Source organism: Alosa sapidissima, chromosome 6, assembly GCF_018492685.1.
Source record: "Alosa sapidissima isolate fAloSap1 chromosome 6, fAloSap1.pri, whole genome shotgun sequence".
Taxonomy (NCBI): Eukaryota; Metazoa; Chordata; class Actinopteri; order Clupeiformes; family Clupeidae; genus Alosa; species Alosa sapidissima.
This window is the reverse complement of record NC_055962.1, coordinates 13,645,494-13,666,125: the sequence shown is the minus strand read 5'-3', so window position 1 is coordinate 13,666,125 and position 20,632 is coordinate 13,645,494. Positions and strand designations below refer to the sequence as shown.

General features: G+C 44.4%; 1 protein-coding gene across 1 annotated transcript in view; it reads left to right on the top strand.

Moving 5' to 3' along the window:
- stxbp5a (syntaxin binding protein 5a (tomosyn)) overlaps positions 1-20,422 on the top strand; it is a 105,547-nt gene extending 85,125 nt beyond the window's left edge. Inside the window, exons 22-27 of the mRNA XM_042096246.1 lie at positions 1,898-2,182; positions 2,851-3,238; positions 8,149-8,314; positions 9,570-9,681; positions 12,115-12,335; positions 15,319-20,422. Coding sequence (XP_041952180.1) covers positions 1,898-2,182; positions 2,851-3,238; positions 8,149-8,314; positions 9,570-9,681; positions 12,115-12,335; positions 15,319-15,360 — 1,214 coding nt within the window. The 3' untranslated portion in view covers positions 15,361-20,422. The remainder of the gene's footprint in view (positions 1-1,897; positions 2,183-2,850; positions 3,239-8,148; positions 8,315-9,569; positions 9,682-12,114; positions 12,336-15,318) is intronic.
- Positions 20,423-20,632: the final 210 nt, after the last annotated feature.

The window sequence follows — 20,632 nt, the reverse complement described above, 5'->3', positions numbered from 1 at the left end:
TTTGCTCTCCTGAAATCTATGCAGGTCTCTGTAATTAAACCTACGGTTGATACTCAGAGGAAGTTTCATAGTCCGTTAGTCCTTTTTGTCATAATTAATTACAGCCATCCTCAGCTTTACATAAGGGAGAGATGAGAAGGACCCAGACTTAACTATAGGCTGCTAATTTAGTATGTTTCATCACCGCTCCCTGCTATGTGCCAGGACATTAAAACAATTCCCATAAGTCCTTGGATTGTGGAACTGAAGAGCATTGAGGGTCATATCCAGGTGATCCAGTATGATATGGGTCCTTAGTGTTCTATAATATCTCCACGACTCTGACAGACACCCCCTTCAATGCCTGTTTGTGTGGAGTGTGTGGGGGATTCCTTCACCAGGACACATCTAACGTGTGTGTGTGTGTGTGTGTGTGTGTGTATCCTTGTTTGCTAACCCATTCTCCAGAGCATGCAGAAGCATGACGGACTGTCTCTGAAACGTGTCTCTCTACTGTGCTGTATGTATGTGTGTAGTGTCACGTAGCGGCGTAACATGACGTAGCGTAACATGACGTAACGTATGGACTGAACTGATAGAGCTGTACTTACCCTGTTTCTCACGACTCTCCAGCACATCCTACAGGTGGAGCATGCAAAACGTTGGTTGTGTCGACTTGTCATGATTGACCATTTATAAATGTTATGTAATGTTATGTAAATGTAGGCTCTTTCACATTGGCCCAGCAAACACCATTATTAACACCGTCCTTAAATAGTACAGAGCATAGAACACTGGGGAAATACATTTATGTGTATGGCAATGCTTTTTAGTAGTATATCTGCACTCTACGTGCATATGGAAGCATATTAAAGGATAATTCGGGTATTTAGCACTTTGAGTGCCTTTTCTGGTTTGTTTTGGATGAACTAGAGTGGTGGACACAGAAATGTTGACGATGGGTCCCGTCTCGACTTTTTGACTTGTTTAGAATCGCCTTTGACTGCTTCAGAGTGGCTGGCTACAGGCATGCACAAACATGTCCTTAAAACAACCCTTAACATTCGTTTTCAAAACTGCAACTCGCCACGATTCTAAACGAGTCAAAAAGTCGAGACAGGACCCATCGTCAACATTTCTGTGTTCACCACTCTAGTTCATCCAAAACAAACAAGAAAAGGGACTTAAAGTGCTAAATACAGGAATTATCCTTTAACAAATTCATTCAAATTGCAAAGTAAAACCCATGACCTAGTGGTCTACGGGTTGAGCTAAAGGAACATTTACATACACTATAATAAATACAATCTTCAGCACATACATACTGCTAGCACCTTACCTTATCCGATGTGGCATCAGAGATACAGTATAATATGTATACAGGAACATGCAAATGAATGGTATGAAATAGCAAGACATTTTTACAGACGGTTTCAGCACATGAATCTTGTGTTGGATGCTGGGAGTTTGTTGGGCCTGTGTGTAAATAAAAAATACAGACCTCAAAAGCTGTGGATTGTGGATCACTGTTACTATTAACCCCTCTTGAATGCACTAACAAGGTATGGCTGCCCCCCCCCCCCATCCCCCCCCGCACACACACACCCCCCAACAAGGAGCGACCGTGTGATTAGTTCTGAGGTTGAGAGCCATCAGAGCATGTGCACGCATGGCCAGAAGCCCTCCACATGCATGAGTCACTAACGAGTCCGCCTGACGAGCAGGCGTTAAGCTAACCTCCCGTTCATCCCCCGTCCACACTGCATGTCCCTGTCCAAAAGTGCCTGTGAATCGTGTGTGTTGACCGCAAAGTGCACGGCGGGTCGCCATCTTGTCTCAGATGAGAGTCGTTGGGGATCTCTGGGAGGTGCGGGTGCGTTATCTTCTCTCGTCTCTCTCTCTTTTCTTCCCTCTACTGTCCTACTCTCTGTATGTCCCTCGCGGGCACCCGTCCCCCTAGACCACCGGGACAACTCCTTCAGCCGCTCGCGGAGCTCCAGCGTGACGAGCATCGACAAGGAGGCGCGCGAGGGCATCACGGAGCTCTGCTTCTGCGAGACCATGGCCCGGCGGGCGGAGGGCGGGGGGCCGCAGCCCGCGCTCTGGGTGGGCACCTTGCTGGGCACCGTGCTCACTGCCACCCTCAGTCTGCCCCCTGCTGGAGAGCAGCGGCTACTGCAGCCCATCATCGCCTCGCCCAACGGTGAGCGCCAGCCCGGCACAATGCACCACAAAACCTCGGCTGTCAGCTTTAGATATGGGAATATTATGGGATGGCTGAAACACCACAGAACCTCATTCAGCACAGTGATATGACTCTATCAGACAGTAGGGACTATTGTGGGATAGCTGAACACCATAGAACCTCATCCAGTACAGTGATATATATGACTCTCGTAGACAATAGGGAATATTATGGGATGACTGAAATATCATAGAACCGTATCCAGCACAGTGATATATATTACTACATCAGACAGTAGGGAATATTATGGGATGACTGAAACACCATAGAACTTCATGCAGCAGGGTGATATACAGTATATGACTTTATCAGACAGTAAGGGATATTATGGGATGGCTGAACACCAAAGCTGCACAGTTACATCACTCACCAGGAAATATACTGGGTCAGCCAAGCACCTCACAACCTATTTTCATTTCCTGTGTTCTGAATGATAATATTAGATCACTGGGTTACTACACACACACACATATACACCCAATATATATGCATGCATACACACAGACACACATATACACCCAATATATATGCATGCATACACACAGACACACATACACAGAAGTAGAATGACTTACCCAGCCATACTCTTGCTGTTCTCTTGCCCTCTCCCCCTCTACCTCTCTCAGGTGCTCTGGTGCGTCTGAAGGGCAGCATCTTGCGCATTGCCTTCCTGGACGCCGCCGGGGTCTTCCAGCTTTCCCCGTACGAGCAGTGGTACGAGCCCAATGCGGCTGAAGAGGAGCGTACCAGGCGCCGGCGTGGGGGTGGCCTGCCCTCGCCCTGCGGTGGTGGCGGAGGTGGCAGCGGCGGTGGACTGGACCTGGAGAGGGACTCCCAATTCGGGGTGATCTGCTCGGAGAAGCAGGCCAAGGTGCTGTCGCTGCCGTCGCAGACGTGCGTGTCCAAGCACAACATCACGGAGACGTCGTTCGTGCTGCGCGCCGACGTGGTGGTGCTCAACAGCGGCGCCTGCGTAGCCTGTTTCTGTGCCAACGGACACATCATGACGCTCAGGTGAGCAAGACACACACACACACACACACACACACACACACACACACACACGCATTGAAAAAAAAAGAAGTCTTTGACGCTGACACTGGACATTTGACATGGACATTGCTATCTACTGGAATGCCTAGCATTGCACTCTGTAGTGTTGTTGTTGCTGGTAGGAGGATGACCCTTTTCATTGGGTAATTGGGTACCCCCTTGACACAAAATGAGTATTATGCACATTGAAAATTGCAGAAAAGTGTAATTCCTACATCTCCTTACTCGTTAATATGGGATCTCTATGGGAAAATGTACAGCTGTTCATAAAATATATGTTTGTGTGTGCCTGCACATGTGCATGCTTGTTTTTCAGTGTGTGTGTGTGTGTGTGTGTGTGTGTGTGTGTGTGTGTGTGTGTGTGTGTGTGCGGATGAGATTCTTGGCTGCAGTAGGGGGGCTGTATGCAGCTCAAGGTTAGGATGGTGGGCAAGTTTGCCCTTTAAAAGAGAACAGGAGCTGTTGCCAGACTGCCTAATGTAGCAGGAGCCATTACCAGTCGCCAGATGTTTTCAGTGTGTGTGTGTGTGTGTGTGTGTCTGAGGGAGCCACTATTCTGGGAGCTGAACTTTGTGGCCACGCTTGTGTGTTTTTGCAAAGTCATCGCCACAGGTGACGGGTGATTTAGCAAGATAACACAGGCAGGAGAAGTGTGTGTGCTTGCCTGTGTGTGTGTGTGAGTGTGTGTGTGTCTATGTGCCAAAGTGGGAGACAGTGTCTGCTCCCTGTCTCGGTTGTCTCATCAGTAATGAATTGCATGGTCACACGCCCCCACAGACAGCGCAGACTGAAGGGCAGTTTGTGTGTGTGTGCGCGTGTGTGTGCGTGTGTGTGTGTGTGTGTGTGTGTGTGAATGAGAGTTTGCAGGAGAAACAATGAGAAAGACAATGGCGTTATAGACCTTTGGCACGACCAGTAGGAGGACACTGTCACATAATCACTCATTTGTAGAGGGGTCATTCTATTTGTCCTTTTCCCCCTTCTCTCTTCACTCTTTTCCTTTGGCTGTCTCTTGCTCTGTGTCTTTCTCTCTTTCACACACAAATGCACACCACTCTACCCAAGTGCAGTGTTTCCCACAAAATTTAATTCCATTTGTGGTGGTTGGTTTGCAGAATTAATTTGAATACAACAGTTTTAAAAACATTAGCACAGAGTGGTTATGATGTTAATCCGATTTAAGCACAATTTAGTACAACCTGGAAAATCATTGTGTGGTGGTCAATGTTGATATACTGGGTGGGCCGCCACAAATAAATCAATGTATGGGAAACACTGAAGTGTCTACTGTATGTGTGTGTATGGGCCCTATCTTACACGCGGCGCATCGTGGCACCAAGCGGGACACAAGTCTTGGTCCTATCTTACACCCAAGGAGGTGAGGGATTTTCCCCCATATGCTCCCGTTCAGTTAAACACGTGCTCCCGTTCAGTTAAAAAATAGGTGTGGTCAGGCGCATGGTCCAAAAATCGCTATCTTAAAGCCACTAAAAAACACCATTGAGCAAGGAAAACCTGGTCTAAAGCGAAAGGTGCATGTAAAGCACAGCTATTTTGAAGGTCACGACACATAAGCAGCCCATAGCAACGAGTCCCAGGCAACGACTCATCTGCAGGATGAATGGCCTATCCTTAGGATTTTTATTTAGTCATTCAAATATTATTGGAGTAAATGTTGCTTTTTTCAGGCTGTGTTATCTATTGTAACTCCTTGTCAGTCAATAGTGAAAGCAAATAACTAAGTGTAAGACTTTATTTTGTTGTTGCCTATGACACCATGGTGAAGTTAGTTTTAGCTTGGATATTCGACTGGGTGAAACGGCTGCAATGAATATATTGAACATCCGTTGAATATCCAATCTGAAGCTAACTTCACCGCAGTGCCTTTGATTTAAAAAAATAGGCGAGTGCAGATGCATGTAGGCTACAGTATACTCTGCGACTGCTAGTCATACAAAGGTTTTAGTAGCCTAAAGCAAGGTTTAGTGGAATCCTGGTGTTGCATACAAGGTATCGCGTGCAAGCAGATTCTTTCAGATGCGCTGACTGTCAAAATACCGACGAGCTGTTTGATGTTGTGCTCCTTGCTCTTAAAGGGAATGACAAGTGTCACTCTCATTGGTTTAAAGGATGTTACGCCAGAAACATAAGAACAACCCTTTTGAACAATGCGCCTGTCGAACTTATTATCAGGGTCCCCGCGGATCCTTAAAAAGTCTTAAAAAGTCTTAAATACAACTTTCGGTTTTTAAGGCCTAAAAAAGTCTTAAACTGTCTGAAATGTCTTGAATTTTCGAAAGGGAGGTATTACATTTTCGTATGGGACCGCCGAGCGAGTGAAATGTCTCCATCCGGTTTTGTGTATTTTTTTTATCCGCAATTACATTTTGGGGGAAGTATTTGTTCTGTGCGGGTGTCATCTGCATTCTGTAGATCAAGAAGTAGAAGGCTACTGGAGGAAGTGTAGTGGTTGCAAAGTGAAGGTGTTTTTAACGTGTGTATCACTAAAGGTGTGAAAACGGCAAGAAAAAATATGCCTGTCTCTTATCCAAATTTCAGAGGTGGACAAACTGAGTTTATTTGCGTTTAGCCTCCACTACCGGTATATCCCTGAACCTAAGGGATTGACATTTTCATTAAAGCCGTTATTTTAGAGTGCATTACTCCTGGTCGGCAAGATTGGGCTTGAGGAAGCTTTGGTGTTGAAGATGTTGATTTGAAGTTGTTTATTATTTTTGCCCCTGCAGAGGGGGAAAATAATTGGCTTATTGGTTGATATGGGGGTGTGTGCTTGTGATAGTAATAAGCAGAGAGTGCCATTGACTATTTCTTTTAATCTCCTGTTGCTATGTCACTTTTCAAGTGCAGGCCTTTCAGCAGAAATCAGATTTCACCCGCTCAATGTGAGGCACTCAGCAGCAGCTCAACCTAAGCAGAGTGTAGGCCTAGTGGTAATTCTGTGATCACGGTAAGGTGGACTGCGGTAGTGGGTTTTTAAAAAAGGCATTCAGAACCTGTTTGATTCATGTCAACAGCCACAAGCGTACATGGAAGCTCTTGATCGCGCATGCCAATAACGTCTATAAAAACAATATATTTATGGAATAAAACTAGACAGGTACCTCAGATTAGCATTACTGTTTATTGTTAATCTGCAATTATCTGCAGCCAGCGGAGGGCATTTATAGCCTACAATGCACCTGGACAATATTGGGCGTCTGCCCTCCACCTTCATCAAACATGTTCTGAATGCCTTTTTAAAAAACCCACTACTGCATGGCGCAGTCCACCTTACCGTGATCACAGAACTGATAGTGTACCCACCTCTTATTTTACCACTACACCCCTGCTTAGGTTGAGCTGCCGCTGAGTGCCTCTAATTGAGCGGGCGAAATATAATTTCTCCAGACAGGCCTGGACTTGAAAAGGGACATAGCAACAGGAGATAGAGAAAATGGTCAATCTCATTCTCTGCTTATTATTGTCACAATCACACACACCCATATCAACCAATTAGCCAATTGTTTTTTTCCCCACGAAACAACTTCGTCAACATCTTCAACACCAAAGCATCTTCAACACCAAAGCATCCTCAAGGCCAAGCTTGCCGACCAAAGGCGTAATGCACTCTAAAATAACTGCTTTAATGAAAATGATGTCAATCCCTTAGCAGCATAGCGTTTCATAAACCATGGAAGTGGAGACTGCTGGTCAAATTATGCCCGATGCCTCTTTTACTTGTCTGATAATTTGCTGCGCAATTTATGAAGGAACCACAGACTGACAGAAAAAGAAAGTTTTCGCAATCAGGAGGAAATGCACGTAAAGTTCATCTGTTTACATCTCTCCAGCGTGTGTTGCTGGCCTAGCCTACCCAACAGGGAAGTGAATAGGCTTGCTTGTCAGCCTTTCCCAGTACTTTGCAAACCACATAGCAGTTTTTATAAATAAATAATATGCGAGGAGGACCTGTCTCTTAATTAATAGGGGATTTCACTTTTTCCATACATTTTTTTAAAACAAGTCAATGGTTTTACAATGTTTCAGTCAAGCTTTGGTTGGTTTAGATACAACAGAATGTATGCAAAATGTAAAGTAGCCTAATGGATTAACTTTGATCTGCTGTGTTGCATATGGCACAATAGATGCACATAGAAAAGTATATAAAGTAGGCCTATTAAAATATTTAAATAGCTTTAGTCTACATTTGAAAAAAAATATTGAAGAGAATCCAGTCCAGTACACATGTCTTTGGCAAGTAGCCTAGGCTACTACAGACACAGGTTAAGAACAGCCGTGGCCCACTGGTTAGCCCTCTGGACTTGTAACCGGAGGGTTGCCGGTTCGTGCCCCGACCAGTGGGCCTCGGCTGTAGTGCCCTTGAGCAAGGCACCTAACCCCTCACTGCTCCCCGAGCGCCACCGTTGAAGCAGGCAGCTCACTGCGCCGGGATTAGTGTGTGCTGTTTGTGTTTCACTAATTCACCGATTGGGTTAAATGCAGAGACCAAATTTCCCTCAGGATCAAAAAAGTATATAAAAAAAAAACAAAAACAAAAAAAAAACAGTCAGCCTCAGCCAGTAGCACAACCAGCACATTTAGATGTCTTGAAAAGCTCTTAAAAGCCTTTAAATTTGCACTTGAAAAATGTGCAGATACTCTGATTATGCCGTCAAGATAGTGATTTTGGACTGGACACATCCTAAATGGGCTTAAACCATACGCTTCAGACGATGCTACTCAGACCCTCAAGATAGGGCCCTATGTTTGTGTGTGTGTCCTTCATCCTACCTGCGGCCACTGCTAGACTTGAACTACCTGCTCTGACCGACGTGCACATCTAACTGTGTGTGTGTGTGTTCTCTCTGCAGTCTCCCGTATCTGCGGCCGCTGCTGGATGTGAACTACCTGCCCCTAACGGACATGCGCATCGCCCGGACGTTCTGCTTCTCCAACCTGGGCCAGGCGCTCTACCTGAACTCACCCACTGAGATACAAAGACTCACCTACAGCCAGGAGGTCTGCGAGAACCTGCAGGTCAGTGTGTGTGTGTGTGAGGAGCTAGACCTCCTCCTTGTATGCTGCCATTCTGCACCAGTAACCCCAGTGTACATTAGTAGATGTTGCCATCTTCTGAGAAAAAAAAAATATTGACAAGGATGAAGGATGCCATTTTTTAAAGATGGTGGATGCTAACTAGTTGAAGCTAACCCTCTAAATCCTGCCCCTCTGGTTTGAAGACAGTGGTGTTGTAGTCTATGTGATACGCAGACTACACAGTTTACCCACTTAAAAGGCATCACCATCTCTGTATACCCACTTAAAATAGGCAAGGATATGTAATAAAATTTGGGGTTGATCACAGTATACCCACTAACTGCTACATCACAGTGTACCCACTACAGCTAACTAGACTACACCACTGTTTAAAGGCTATAAGGAAGAGTGTTTTAGGACCCTGGGCTTATGTCAGGGAGTCAGGGCTGTACCTCTGCGCTGTGCAGGACTAACAGCTCCAGCTTTCATTCTCTGCACCTCTGCTGATTTCATGTTCACATGCTAATCTGCGCTACATTCTTGGTTTGCCGCACTTACTAACTGTTTTCACCGTTTTATCTATGAAATAAATTACTTCTATATACTCGCCGTGGGGTCTCTCCTTTCATGTCACTCCACCTTTGATCGAGACGGTCCCGACAAGACACAAACAATCACAGGAAAAACATCCAGACAGTTCTTCAAATGAGTAAAAAAAAAATGCCCAGATATGGCTGCTGTGGTCTAGGTGGACACCTTTAAGACGACCCTGTGTGGTAAGCTATCCAAGGTCACGTGAAGGTCATATGAATGCTGACGGTACAGAGCCAGCAGCATTCTCAGGGCTCCTTCTATGCCACACACTACAGAGCCCAGGTGCTTCCTGTGCTGTAGCCTCTGGCTTTTTAGCGTGTTGGCTAATCTGGGGATGACACACAGGATGAGACTCCCTTCCCTTCAGCTGATGAAGCGACTTCTGGGGAATTGTAGCACTGTCTAGTTTCAAGTGCATCTAATCTATCTGTGTTAAGAGAGCATGTGTGTGTGTGTGTGTGTGTGTGTGTGTGTGTGTGTGTGTGTGTGTGTGTGTGTGTGTGTGTGTGTGCGTGCGTGCACACATACTATTGGTTCTACATTTTCATTTTGTAGATGTGCATTTTTCATTTTCAAAGCCAGTGAGAGTGTTCACTATTCATGATGTATCCGCATATATTTTTTCTATGTGTGTGTGTGTGTGTGTGTGTGTGTGTGTTAGGAGATGCTGGGGGAGATGTTCATTCCAGTGGAGACCCCCGAGGCACCCAATCGGGGATTCTTCAAGGGGCTGTTTGGAGGTGGAGCACAGTCGTTAGACAGGGAGGAACTATGTGAGTCACACACACACACACACACACACACACACACACTCTGCAGTAATACAATCATACGCAAGCAAACTAAAAATACACACGTGTTGCCTACACTGTCGAAACACTCATTCTGACACACTGGTTAGCTGTAGCCTGACAACAGAGATACAGTACTTCAGCTCTTTCCCCATTGTGAGTGTGTTTGTGCACGCGCACGCATGCTGGTGCGCGCGCGCGTGTGTGTGTGTGTGTGTGTGTGTGTGTGTGTGTGTGTGTGTGTGTGTGTATGTGTGTATGTGTGTGTGTGAGAGAGAGAGTGAGTGTGCGTGTGTGTTTGTGTGTGTGTGTGTGTGTGTGTGTGTGTGTGTGTGTGTGTGTGTGTGTGTGTGTGTGTGTGTGTGTGTGTGTCCATAATGAGAGAGAGGTTAGAGAGGGTGCTTCATTTTTCATTGCCAGCTCCTCTAAATCCCCTCATTTGTCAGGATGCCAGGCTTTGTTCTCACCATGGTCTCCCAGCACCGCTCCTCCTCACCTCTCCTCCTCTCCTCACTTCCTCTCCTCCTCTTCTCTCCTCTCCTCCTCTCCTGTCCGTTTTATCAATTCGGTAACACTTTACGGTAAGGGTACATGAATTATCATGAATTCATGCATGAATTAATTCATGATTTACATATTACTTCATTCCTTAATATCTCATGAATCATCAGGAATTTACATGAGTTCATAGTCTGTCATTCATGACCTCATACATGAACAACACATCAACTAAAGCATTAAGTATGGTGAGCACATCATTATGATTTATTATTTATTACGAATGATCATGATGATTTCTTTTTCTGCCAAAAATGTTGTCATCATCATGTAAGCATAAATCATAATGATGGACCCACTGTACCTAATGCTTTATTCCTGATGATTCATAACATATAAAGGAATTAAGTAATGCATAAATCATGAATTAATTCATGATAATTCATGTACCCTTAAAGGTAAAGTGTTACCATCAATTCTCCTCCTCTCCTCCTCCTATTCTCTCCTCCTGTCCATTTTATCGACTCTCCTCACCTCTTCTCCTCCCCTTATCTCCTCTCCTCCTCTCCTGTCCGTTTTATCAATTCTCCTCCTCCTCTTCTCTCCTGTCCATTTTACTGACTCTCCTCTCCTCCACTTCTCCTCTCCTCTCCTTCTCCTCTGCTTCTCCTCCTCTCTACTTCATCTACTTACCTCCTCACCTCTCCTCTTCTCTTCATCGACTCTCACCATTACCCATCTCTATTCTCTCCATTCTCTCCTTCTCTTCTCTCTCTCTAATCTTTCTCCCTCTCTTGCTCTCTCTGTTCATGTTCACTCATTTCTCTCTCTATTGCACACGCATGCCATTCTTTCTCCCCCTCTTTTACATTCTTCTCTGTTTCTCTATTCTATTACATACTGTATGATCACATTCCATTTCTTCTCTCTTCATTCTCTTCATCTTCTCTCTCTCACTCTCTCTCTTTTTCATGAAGTGCTTTTTGGCTGCCTCCCTCCCTGTCTTTTTGAGTATGCGCTGGCTATCTGTTCTCTTTTAATGTGAGGCTGTGTCAGATGTGGATCTAAAATTGATGAATAAAGGGTTGAATAAAGTATCTATCTATCTATCTATCTATCTATCTATCTATCTATCTATCTATCTGTCTGTCTGTCTGTCTGTCTGTCTGTCTGTCTGTCTGTCTGTCTGTCTGTCTATCTATCTATCTATCTATCTATCTAATAGGATCTTTACTGGATGTTCTCATGTATCATGTGTTTTTGAAGGTTTGAATACTGGGTGTTCAACTATTTTCTCTCTCTCTATCTCTCTCGTTATCTGGCTTTCCTTTTTTGTATTCTCTCCATCTTTACTCTCATTACCCTCTCTCCTTCCTCTTCTTTCTCTCCTTGTCTTCTCTATCCTGCTCCCTCCTTTATTGAATGATCTCTTCCTCTCTTCCGATCTATGGCTTCTTTTTCCTTCCCCCCACTCTTTCTGATTCGCTCTCTTCCTCCCCTCCCTCTCTCTGTTTCTGCACTTTTCTCTCATTATTTCTCTGTCCTCTGCTGTGACCTTCACCCCTTCTTCCTCTTCTCTCTCCTCTCCTCTCTCTTCCCCTCTTCTTTCCTCCCCGCACTTCCTCTCCTGCCCCTCTCCACCTCACCTCTCCTCCTCCTCTTCTCTCCTCCTCTCCTCTCTTCCTCCTTTTCTTTCTCCACATCCTCCCTACTCTCCTCTCCTCTCCGCCTCTCCTCTCCACCTCTCCTCTCCACCTCTCCTCTCCTCTGCTCCCCACTCTCCACTTCTCCTCTCCTCTCTCTCCTACCCCCCACTCTCTACCTCTCCTCTCCTCTCCTCTCCGCCCCTCCTCTCCTCTCCACTTCTCCTCTTCTCTCCTCCCCACTCTCCACCTCTCCTCTCTTCTCCTCCCCCAGTCGGGGAGACTGGTGCAGGTAAGGCCCCGCGTAGCCTGGCTCAGCACATCCCGGGCCCCGGGGGCATTGAGGGCATGAAGGGCGCCGCCTCGGGCATCATGGGGGACCTGGCGCGGACCCGCATGGCACTGGACGAGCGAGGACAGAAGCTGAGCGAGGTGGAGGAGAAGACAGCCGCCATGATGAACAGTGCCGACTCCTTCTCCAAACACGCACATGAGGTCAGCCAAACACACACACACACACACACACACACACACACACACACACACACACACACACACACTAACATGCACATGAGGTCAGCCACACACACACACACAACTCCTTCTTCAAACACACACTGAACTTTGTTACACACAAGTAGCATAGCATGATAGGGCAAACCCCTGGTCATCACTCCTTTGGACTGACTTTCTATTTGATCTGACATGTTCTTATGCGGCTAAGAAATTACTAAGAAATTCTCACTGTTTATTTTTTGTTTCCACTGCTGAATTCCTGCAGTGTTCCTCAGAAATGTCATGTGATGCATGTGGTATTAGGCTTGTTCGACTTGATGCAGATGTGCTTAGATCTGACTTGATGTGATGCATGCTGGGTTGAACACAATGCATACTGGGATGGACGCAATGTAGCCTGGCGGGCCATCCTATATCATTGAAATGTATAGTCTGGAATTGAACCATTCACCTCGCTTAATCCAAGGGACGGGCAGAGAATTGTCTTTCAAACTGCCTAGGCATGCAATAGGCCAGCGCTACGACCATATCCGTATCTGGTCGGCAAAACGGCAAATACATCCTTCTTCGAAAGGAATGACTTAAGTGCATTGTGTTGCTCAACTTTCAAAGAAAAGCACAAGTCCAACTCCTCCAAAGTTGACGCCAACGCCGATTCAAACAACCGCTCTTCGTTCGCCATAGCCACCTTCCTTGTTGTTCACCGTCGTAGGACTGTCGTCATCCTGTTAAGCCCGCCTTAAGACTCTCTAACAAAATAGAGCGCTGTGATTGGATGACGTTCACGGCGTCAGCCAATAGAAATTCCTATGGTTTGCTACTAGACGTACAGGCTGTAATGCATGCATACTGGTTAGAAATCCTGTCTGATTTATGTCAGCAGGGGAGGGACTTACCATCGTGTCACCATGTCACATGACCTTAAAATATCGCAGGAGTCTTATTCATGGCACTTCGGAATGACAAGGACCGCCCCCGTGGCTACTTTGTTTTACCGACAGCAAGTGTTCATGTGCTTTGCCGTCGGAATGTGTGACAAACACGGATGCCACAACAAAGGTTAAAACATACACTCACTAATCCTAAATAAACAACTGTATTTGCTTAAAATATAGTGTAAGATGCTTGTGAAAGAAAGATATGCAGCCTTCAAGTGAAAAAAAAGGCAAATTCACAAGTTCACATTAAAACTGTTGGACATGAAAGGCCACATGGACTACAAACGAACTACAACGTGACGACAAAAGTGATGACGAGCCCCTAACTGGGAAACTCTGTTAGCAAAATCTAGCCCCAGTTTCCGACCTCTGACTCACACATTACGTGACGTGAATGACGCGGAATGATGATGTTTTCACCGGGAAAACGTTTTTTCGAAGCCCATGAACGCTAGGTTAGCCTGCAGCCAGATCTTGCAGTTGCCTTTCCATGGACTGCACGATCTGAAACCCGCCCTCATGACGTCAGTTCAAAGACGTGATTGGGCCGTTTAGGAGGAATCTCCTCATGACGATTTTGACAGGTTTCTCATGCTGCTTCCTTATGTTGGAATATGTGAAAATGAACAGAAATCGAAGGGATACCTTCTTATATGTGATTTCTGCAACAATGGTAGGCAAGCCTACTGAAAACGTTAGGATATTCTGTTATTTTATGCTGTTGGTTAAATACATAGACACACATATACAGAAAACACTTGATATTTAATTTATGTGCTACAATGCAGGCCTATTACGTAACTGTATGACAACAGTGGTTTATTTAAACTACATCATAGCAATTTATTTTGTCAGTCATCATGCTCATTTTAATCAGAGTAAGAATGAAAGTTTGCTGTATTTATTGCAAACAAACTTCCGTGATATCTCCCGCGAGTCACGTCAGGCAGACTGTAGCCGGTCTGTCCGGGATGAGCTGTCGTCTGTTGTAGCTCCTCCCGTCTAGCCTCTGAAGTTCATGTTGACGTAGAAAGTCAGCCAAAGTCAGACGCAGTTCATCTCGAACAAGCCTATTGTTGTGATACAACAACAACAACAACAACAACAACATGTGAAATCTCTGAGGAAGACTGCAGGAAGTAAATAATATGTAAAATTAAAACTTTTTTTCAGTCTGCATGTAAGAACATGTCTGATAAAGCTGAATAAACTAGGCTAAATTAACTTGTTTGGCTTGATATCATAATTCTACCCCAGAGGCCATATATAATCATTTACATGATCAAACATTATCATTCATGATCATACAGTATGTTATCATACATGTCATGACCTGGCTTTAAAGCCATGACAAAAATAGAAGGACGCAGTTTTAAACCACAAAAATGAAATAAAAATTAAATGTATTATAGTAAATGAAAACACCAGTACAGCAAACTAACGTAACACAATACAACTATGAAGTGTGGAAATCAGTAAGGTCAGTAGAGTGAGGTGCGTGTCCTGATGAATGGAATGTATGCTGTTGCGTGTTGCATGAACAAAACAAGGTTGCATGAACAAAACAATTAATGCATGGGAGAGAAAGGCTTCCCCTCTGGAACAAGGGGAACGGCAGGTTTATGAAGACGTAGAACACCTGAGCCCAGGTGTCCCTAATCTGACAAGCTGTAGCCACGCCCACTGCAACACAGAACAGACAAGACACAAGGAAGCAGTCCAGGCCAACAGGCCGTCACATACATAATCATTAACATGAGCAAGCATTATCATTCATCATCATATGTTATCATACATAATTATTTACATGATCAAACATGATCAAACATTATCATACTTGATCAGATGTTATCATACATGATTATTTACCTGATCATACAATAATTTACCTGATCATCATAGATAATTATTTATATTATCATACATTATCACAGATAGTAGTTTACATGGCCATACATTATCATCCATAATGTTTTCCACTCTATGTTCTCTCCCTCCTCGCTGTTCTCTCTGTGTCCTCTCAGATGATGCTGAAATGTAAAGATAAGAAGTGGTACCAGTTCTGAGGCCTGGTGCTGCAGGGATGCCCTGTTGCCCTCCCCCCGTCCCTCAGCCCCGTCTTCCTCCGTCTCCTCTGTCCAGGCGCGTCCGGTCCCTTGTTCCCTCGCCGAGCACAATGACGAACTCGCCTCAGGATGGACTGAGGAGTGGAGAGGAAGGGTAGAAGCCATCGCTGTGGTGTTGTTTTGTTTTCTTGGAAATTTGTGAGTTTGTTTTTAGTTTGTTTATTTGTTTTTTTTGTTTGTTTGTTTACGTCCCTCTTCCATGACGGCTTTGGGGGTCCCAACGGCACTGAGACGTCCACAGAGCAGATAAACAAAAACAATGAAAAAAAAAAAACAAATACGTAAAAAAGACACGTCTACACACAATAAAAAAAATATGTAAAAAGTTGGAAAAATAAGTATATACATAATCTCTATATCAACCTATATAAAGGATCAACACTGTATACACAAGAAACTTTACCCCCTCCCTCCCTACCGAGAGCTCACAGCATTGGTTCGAGCAATAGGAAGTGCCATGTTGTCACGCAACGTGACATCACAGGAAGTGATGCAAACGGAAGTGATATTACAGGAAGTGGCGGTGCGGGGAGTGACACGACAAAGTAGAGGATGTGATGTCACTCCCAAAGAACAATTGGATCTTTTTTTTTCCTCTTCACCTGTGGCTGTCAGGATTCCTCCATCATTGTCTTTTAGGCAAACTGTTCTGTTCAGTTTTGGATTTTGTGTTCTTTTTTGTTTCCTTCACGTAGTGTGTTCTTACGTTGTTGGTCAATGGGTCATCTCCCTGAAATGTCTGTGAATGTGTCACGTCTGCTGTAAGTGTTACGGAAGTGAACCACTCTGTTATTTATGTATTTATATTATTTATTATTTGCTGTTAGTCATAACTTCGTGTTGCAAATGTATTTTTGTAATGCGTCGTCCTGCTTAGTGCTCTTTTTTTAAGGGCTGTGTGCGTATGTGTGTGTGTGTGAAAGAAGATGGGGGAGCTGAGATTGAAAAAGAGAGAACTGTTGTAGAAAACAGTATTGTATGACCTGGGATTTCATAAGAGAGATTTGTATGTGTATCTGTTTGTGTGATTCTTTGGTCAATTAGAGTGTTTGTAGATGTTGAACTGCCTTTGGGAAGCTAAAGCACTTAATATAAGGATAGGAGTAATGATGGGTCTGTGTGTGTATGTGTGTGTGTGTGTGTGTGTGTCATTCAGTAGATGCATGTGTGGGTCAATTTCAATTCTTGAGGAAGAACTTTAGGACTGAACTTTGATCAAGGGTGTATGCTGCTCTCTCTCTATCTCTCCTTCCATTCCTCCTTTCCTCTCTTTCTCTCCACTACTCTCTGTCTCTCTCTCTCTCTCTGTCTCTCTTGCCCATGATGCTCCCTGCCAAAGGGAAAAGAGTGTGGAACCATGGGAAGTGTAGTGTGGAGGCCCCAAGGAAGCTCACTTGTGGGAGTGCACAATAAACTACACTCACTTCCCCCAGGGACCAGACAGGAAGAACATCATACTGTGTATCTTGGTCACCTTTTCTCGCCCTCACACACACACACACATTCATACAACAACCTCCCTTTACCACACAGAAATGCAGTGTGTATGTGTGTGTGTGTGAGTGTGTGAGAGAGAGATAGAGAGGGAGTGCGAGAGAGACCATATTTAGGGTGCATCTTGGCCATATTATATGATGCATAAACGGCACATCCAAAATGATCCCATTGTTTTCTGTGTGAATACAATGCCAGAGAGTTCAGCCATATTTGTGTTTGTGAGAGAGAGGGAATGTGTGAATGTGTATGCAGTTGAGCGAGAGAGAATATGTATGAGTGAGAGTGAGTTAAAAACCAACATCATTCTTGTTCTGTTCAATGTTTTGTACAGATGCCATCCTTGGTTATCTGGTGCATAACTGTGGCCATATCTTTCACATTGTCCTGTAAATACGGAAAAAAAAGAAAATACGACAATCCAGACGAACCCACCCTCCCTTTGCGGAAGTCCGAGTGACTCCAAAAATCAGTTGCCATAATTTTATCAGACGCCAAAGATTTAGTTTTCCTGTTGTCTGTTGAACATGTTAAACGTGATGTAAACAGGAGCCGCCATGTTTTGCTACTGGTTATGTGACTGTCTTCTCCCATTCAGCAAACAGGAACTGACTTGAGAACAGCTTCCCACCCAGTTATATGACCTGGGCAGAGTCAAGACTGGATCTGTTTTCCAGACTCATCTCAGCTTTCGTGTTGGCCATTGGTCACGTGACTCGTCCGAGATTGGTGCCGGATTAGGGCCAGTTTTGAGCCGGCTCTGTTCTCCAGTCTGTTCTGCTCTCTGACAGGAGTCCAGGGCATTTCCTTGCATCATTGTATTTGGTCAAAACAAACGTTGACAGTCTGACTGCTGTAGGCTACGCTCGATAGCCGCTCCAACCTCCTAAGTAGGATTGTCAGGTGAACTTGTGGTCTTGTACTTCCATTCTGCAGGCGTACGGTGTCAGATCTGTGTGGAAATGTTGAAACGAAAATAAGAATCAGTGTTGCCGTGTCACCTTGTCAGAAACGGGGCAACTGAACCTTCATCTTTCATGTTTGCCCAATGTCAGATGTCACGGAACTTGAACTTGCCAACTTGCCTTGAGCTTGCCAACTTCAAAGGAAACAAATCGATAAGCCATTTGGCTAGTTTCTCTCTATGAGGTACTGTGTGGTGTGGGCCTTTAGATTTCGTTTGGTTCAGCCCATGCGGTACTGTGTGGTTCAGGCCTTTAGGTGCTTTGTGGTTAGGGCTAAGTGTTCTCCATCAGTGTGATTTCAGATGGTGTAAAGGTCAAATATTTAACAGATGATTTTATCCAAAATGCTTACAAAGCAGCGGTCGGGAATCAAACCCGAGTTAACTACTTGGCCAGTGGGCAAGAAGCAATGCTAACCACTGTTCCCCCCCACACCCCAACGCAATAGTGTCTGGCTCTTAAGCAGATTGGAACCTGTGCTATCCCAGAGTGGGGATCCGTTCCACTGTTCGGCTTTTTCCACCAGCAGGGAACTGGCTCCGTTCTGGTCCATCCACCAGATGTTGAATTGTTTGTAGCATTTTTCCCAAAAATGAATTGGTTCAGAATCTGAAAAGTTGGTTTGGAGCTGGAACCATAAAATAGAGTGGGCGTGTCCATTCTACAGTTCAGTTATGCACATAACACCCTCTGTTGATGACACATCCTTGGTTTTCTGTTGGTGGAAATGTGGGCTGGTTCACTAGATAGCATCGTGGTTCAAAGAACTCTGAACAGAACCAGTTCTCTGTTGGTCGAAAAACGCCCTGTGGGGTCTACTGAGCAAAGGTTGCCAAGTGTTACTAGAGATGAGGTCTGCCCTGGCCAGTGGTACTGCCCATAGATATCCAGTATTACTATATGAGGTCTGCCTTGGCTAGTGGTAGCCAACTGCCCCATTGAGGTCCAGTATTACTGTAAAGGCATAGAGCTCTGTCTGCTGTCTCTTCCCAGATATGACTTTATATTAAAAATAAAGCTGTGTCTTTGCAGTGCCCGTAATTATATGTGAAAGACAAGCAATGGCACTGGGTTGGATGTAGTTGTCTCGAACCCAATTCACACAGAGTTGATGAGTGATGAGTGACTGGATGTGTGTACTTCAACTGCAATACTGTATACTGAAAGACTGTTTCATATATAATATATATAAATACTGTACATGTCAAGTATTATGGGGTAAACAAGAGAACAAGAGCCATATCTGAAAGCTGCATGGACAGCGCAGCGTAGAAAAGAGAGCAAAAGTAAAGGTGCTCTCTTGATGTGGTGATGAGGATTGCTGACTGGACGTTCATGCTGTGGGCAACAGAAGGCTCTCTGTATAGTCATGGGACCCATAGACTTGAACTGTGAGTGAGAGAGAGAGAGAGAACGTGAGAGCTTGGCTGTGGTGCTGTTAAACTTCAGGGACAATTGGAACTTGATTGTGTGGAATTGCGCTTTCTCTTTTCAAAAGAGGTTTCATCTTGCTCTCATAGACAGATAGATGCTCATTGTGTCATGTCAGTATGTGGGGGGGGTCACAGTTAATGATGTGAAGCTTGTGGTGTCACAGAGCTTATGAAAGATGCTGAGCTGTGATCACAGGGTCAGAAGGAACAGCTTAAAATGAAACACAGAGCATCATAGGGAGAGTAACCAGACTGGGGACTTCTCACTAAAACTGCGTTATGAAATTTGCAGAAAGTTTGCAGAAACAAGGCGATATTGCATCTTAACAGCTTGACAGAAGCTTATCACTGTCTCTGCTGTCCATTTCAGTCTGTGCCAGTGCTGTTTACACTGATTAATTCCACACAGATTTAGACCAAATCCCTACAGCTCGTCTACAAGCGTATATTGTGATATATCATGTGCATTGTGATATATATTTGGCTCAGAGAGACTATAGATTGACTCCCAACAAGCTCTTAGCCCTCCAGGTTTCCTTACAGATACATTAAAGCTCTCTCCATCTAACAGACACATAAACACTCTCTCCATCTAACAAGTCCTAGTTGGCAAGCATGGCATGGACCATATCCTGGACTATCATCCACATTTCATGTCTGTTTTTTTGTTCTCACAAAGAGGTTGTGTGTCATGTCATCGCTCGAGTATCGTACGTTAGGCATATACCTGCCACACAGAGACCCCCATGGAAAGATCTGGAAGGTTGTTCAGTTGGGGGAATCTGTGCTTGGTTATCATATGACTGACAAAAGAGTTTGGATCTTCTTTTTTTTAATAAATGTGTTGAGAATTTTTGTTTTCCTGGTGTAATACACAGGTCTCTTCACAAGGGAGTCTGTCTCGCGTAGCCCCATGCTTTTTTTCCCATACTGGTTCGAACGGTTGTCAGTCGGTTGAAGTATTTTCTCATTGTAGCCAATTTTTTCTTGTACAGTTTTATGCAAAATTTCACATGGATGTTTCTGAGTATCTGCTGCCTCTTATGGTCTAGAACTTCTGTAGATAGAGATTACTGTGCAATGAAAAAAAGAATAAAAAATGATTGAAAATCCTCGCTCTTTTGCTTCTTCCTTATAACAGAGCTTTGGCTAACACAGGATCAAAGGTTCAAGGGGTTTTATGCATCACATACTGTACATACAGATAAAACATTAAACATGTTGTAAATTTTGCTTGTTTACCCAACTCTTCCTGTACAAAGATATCCTGAGGGAGCACCAACTACTAATTAAGATGAATCAAAGATAAAATAAAATGTA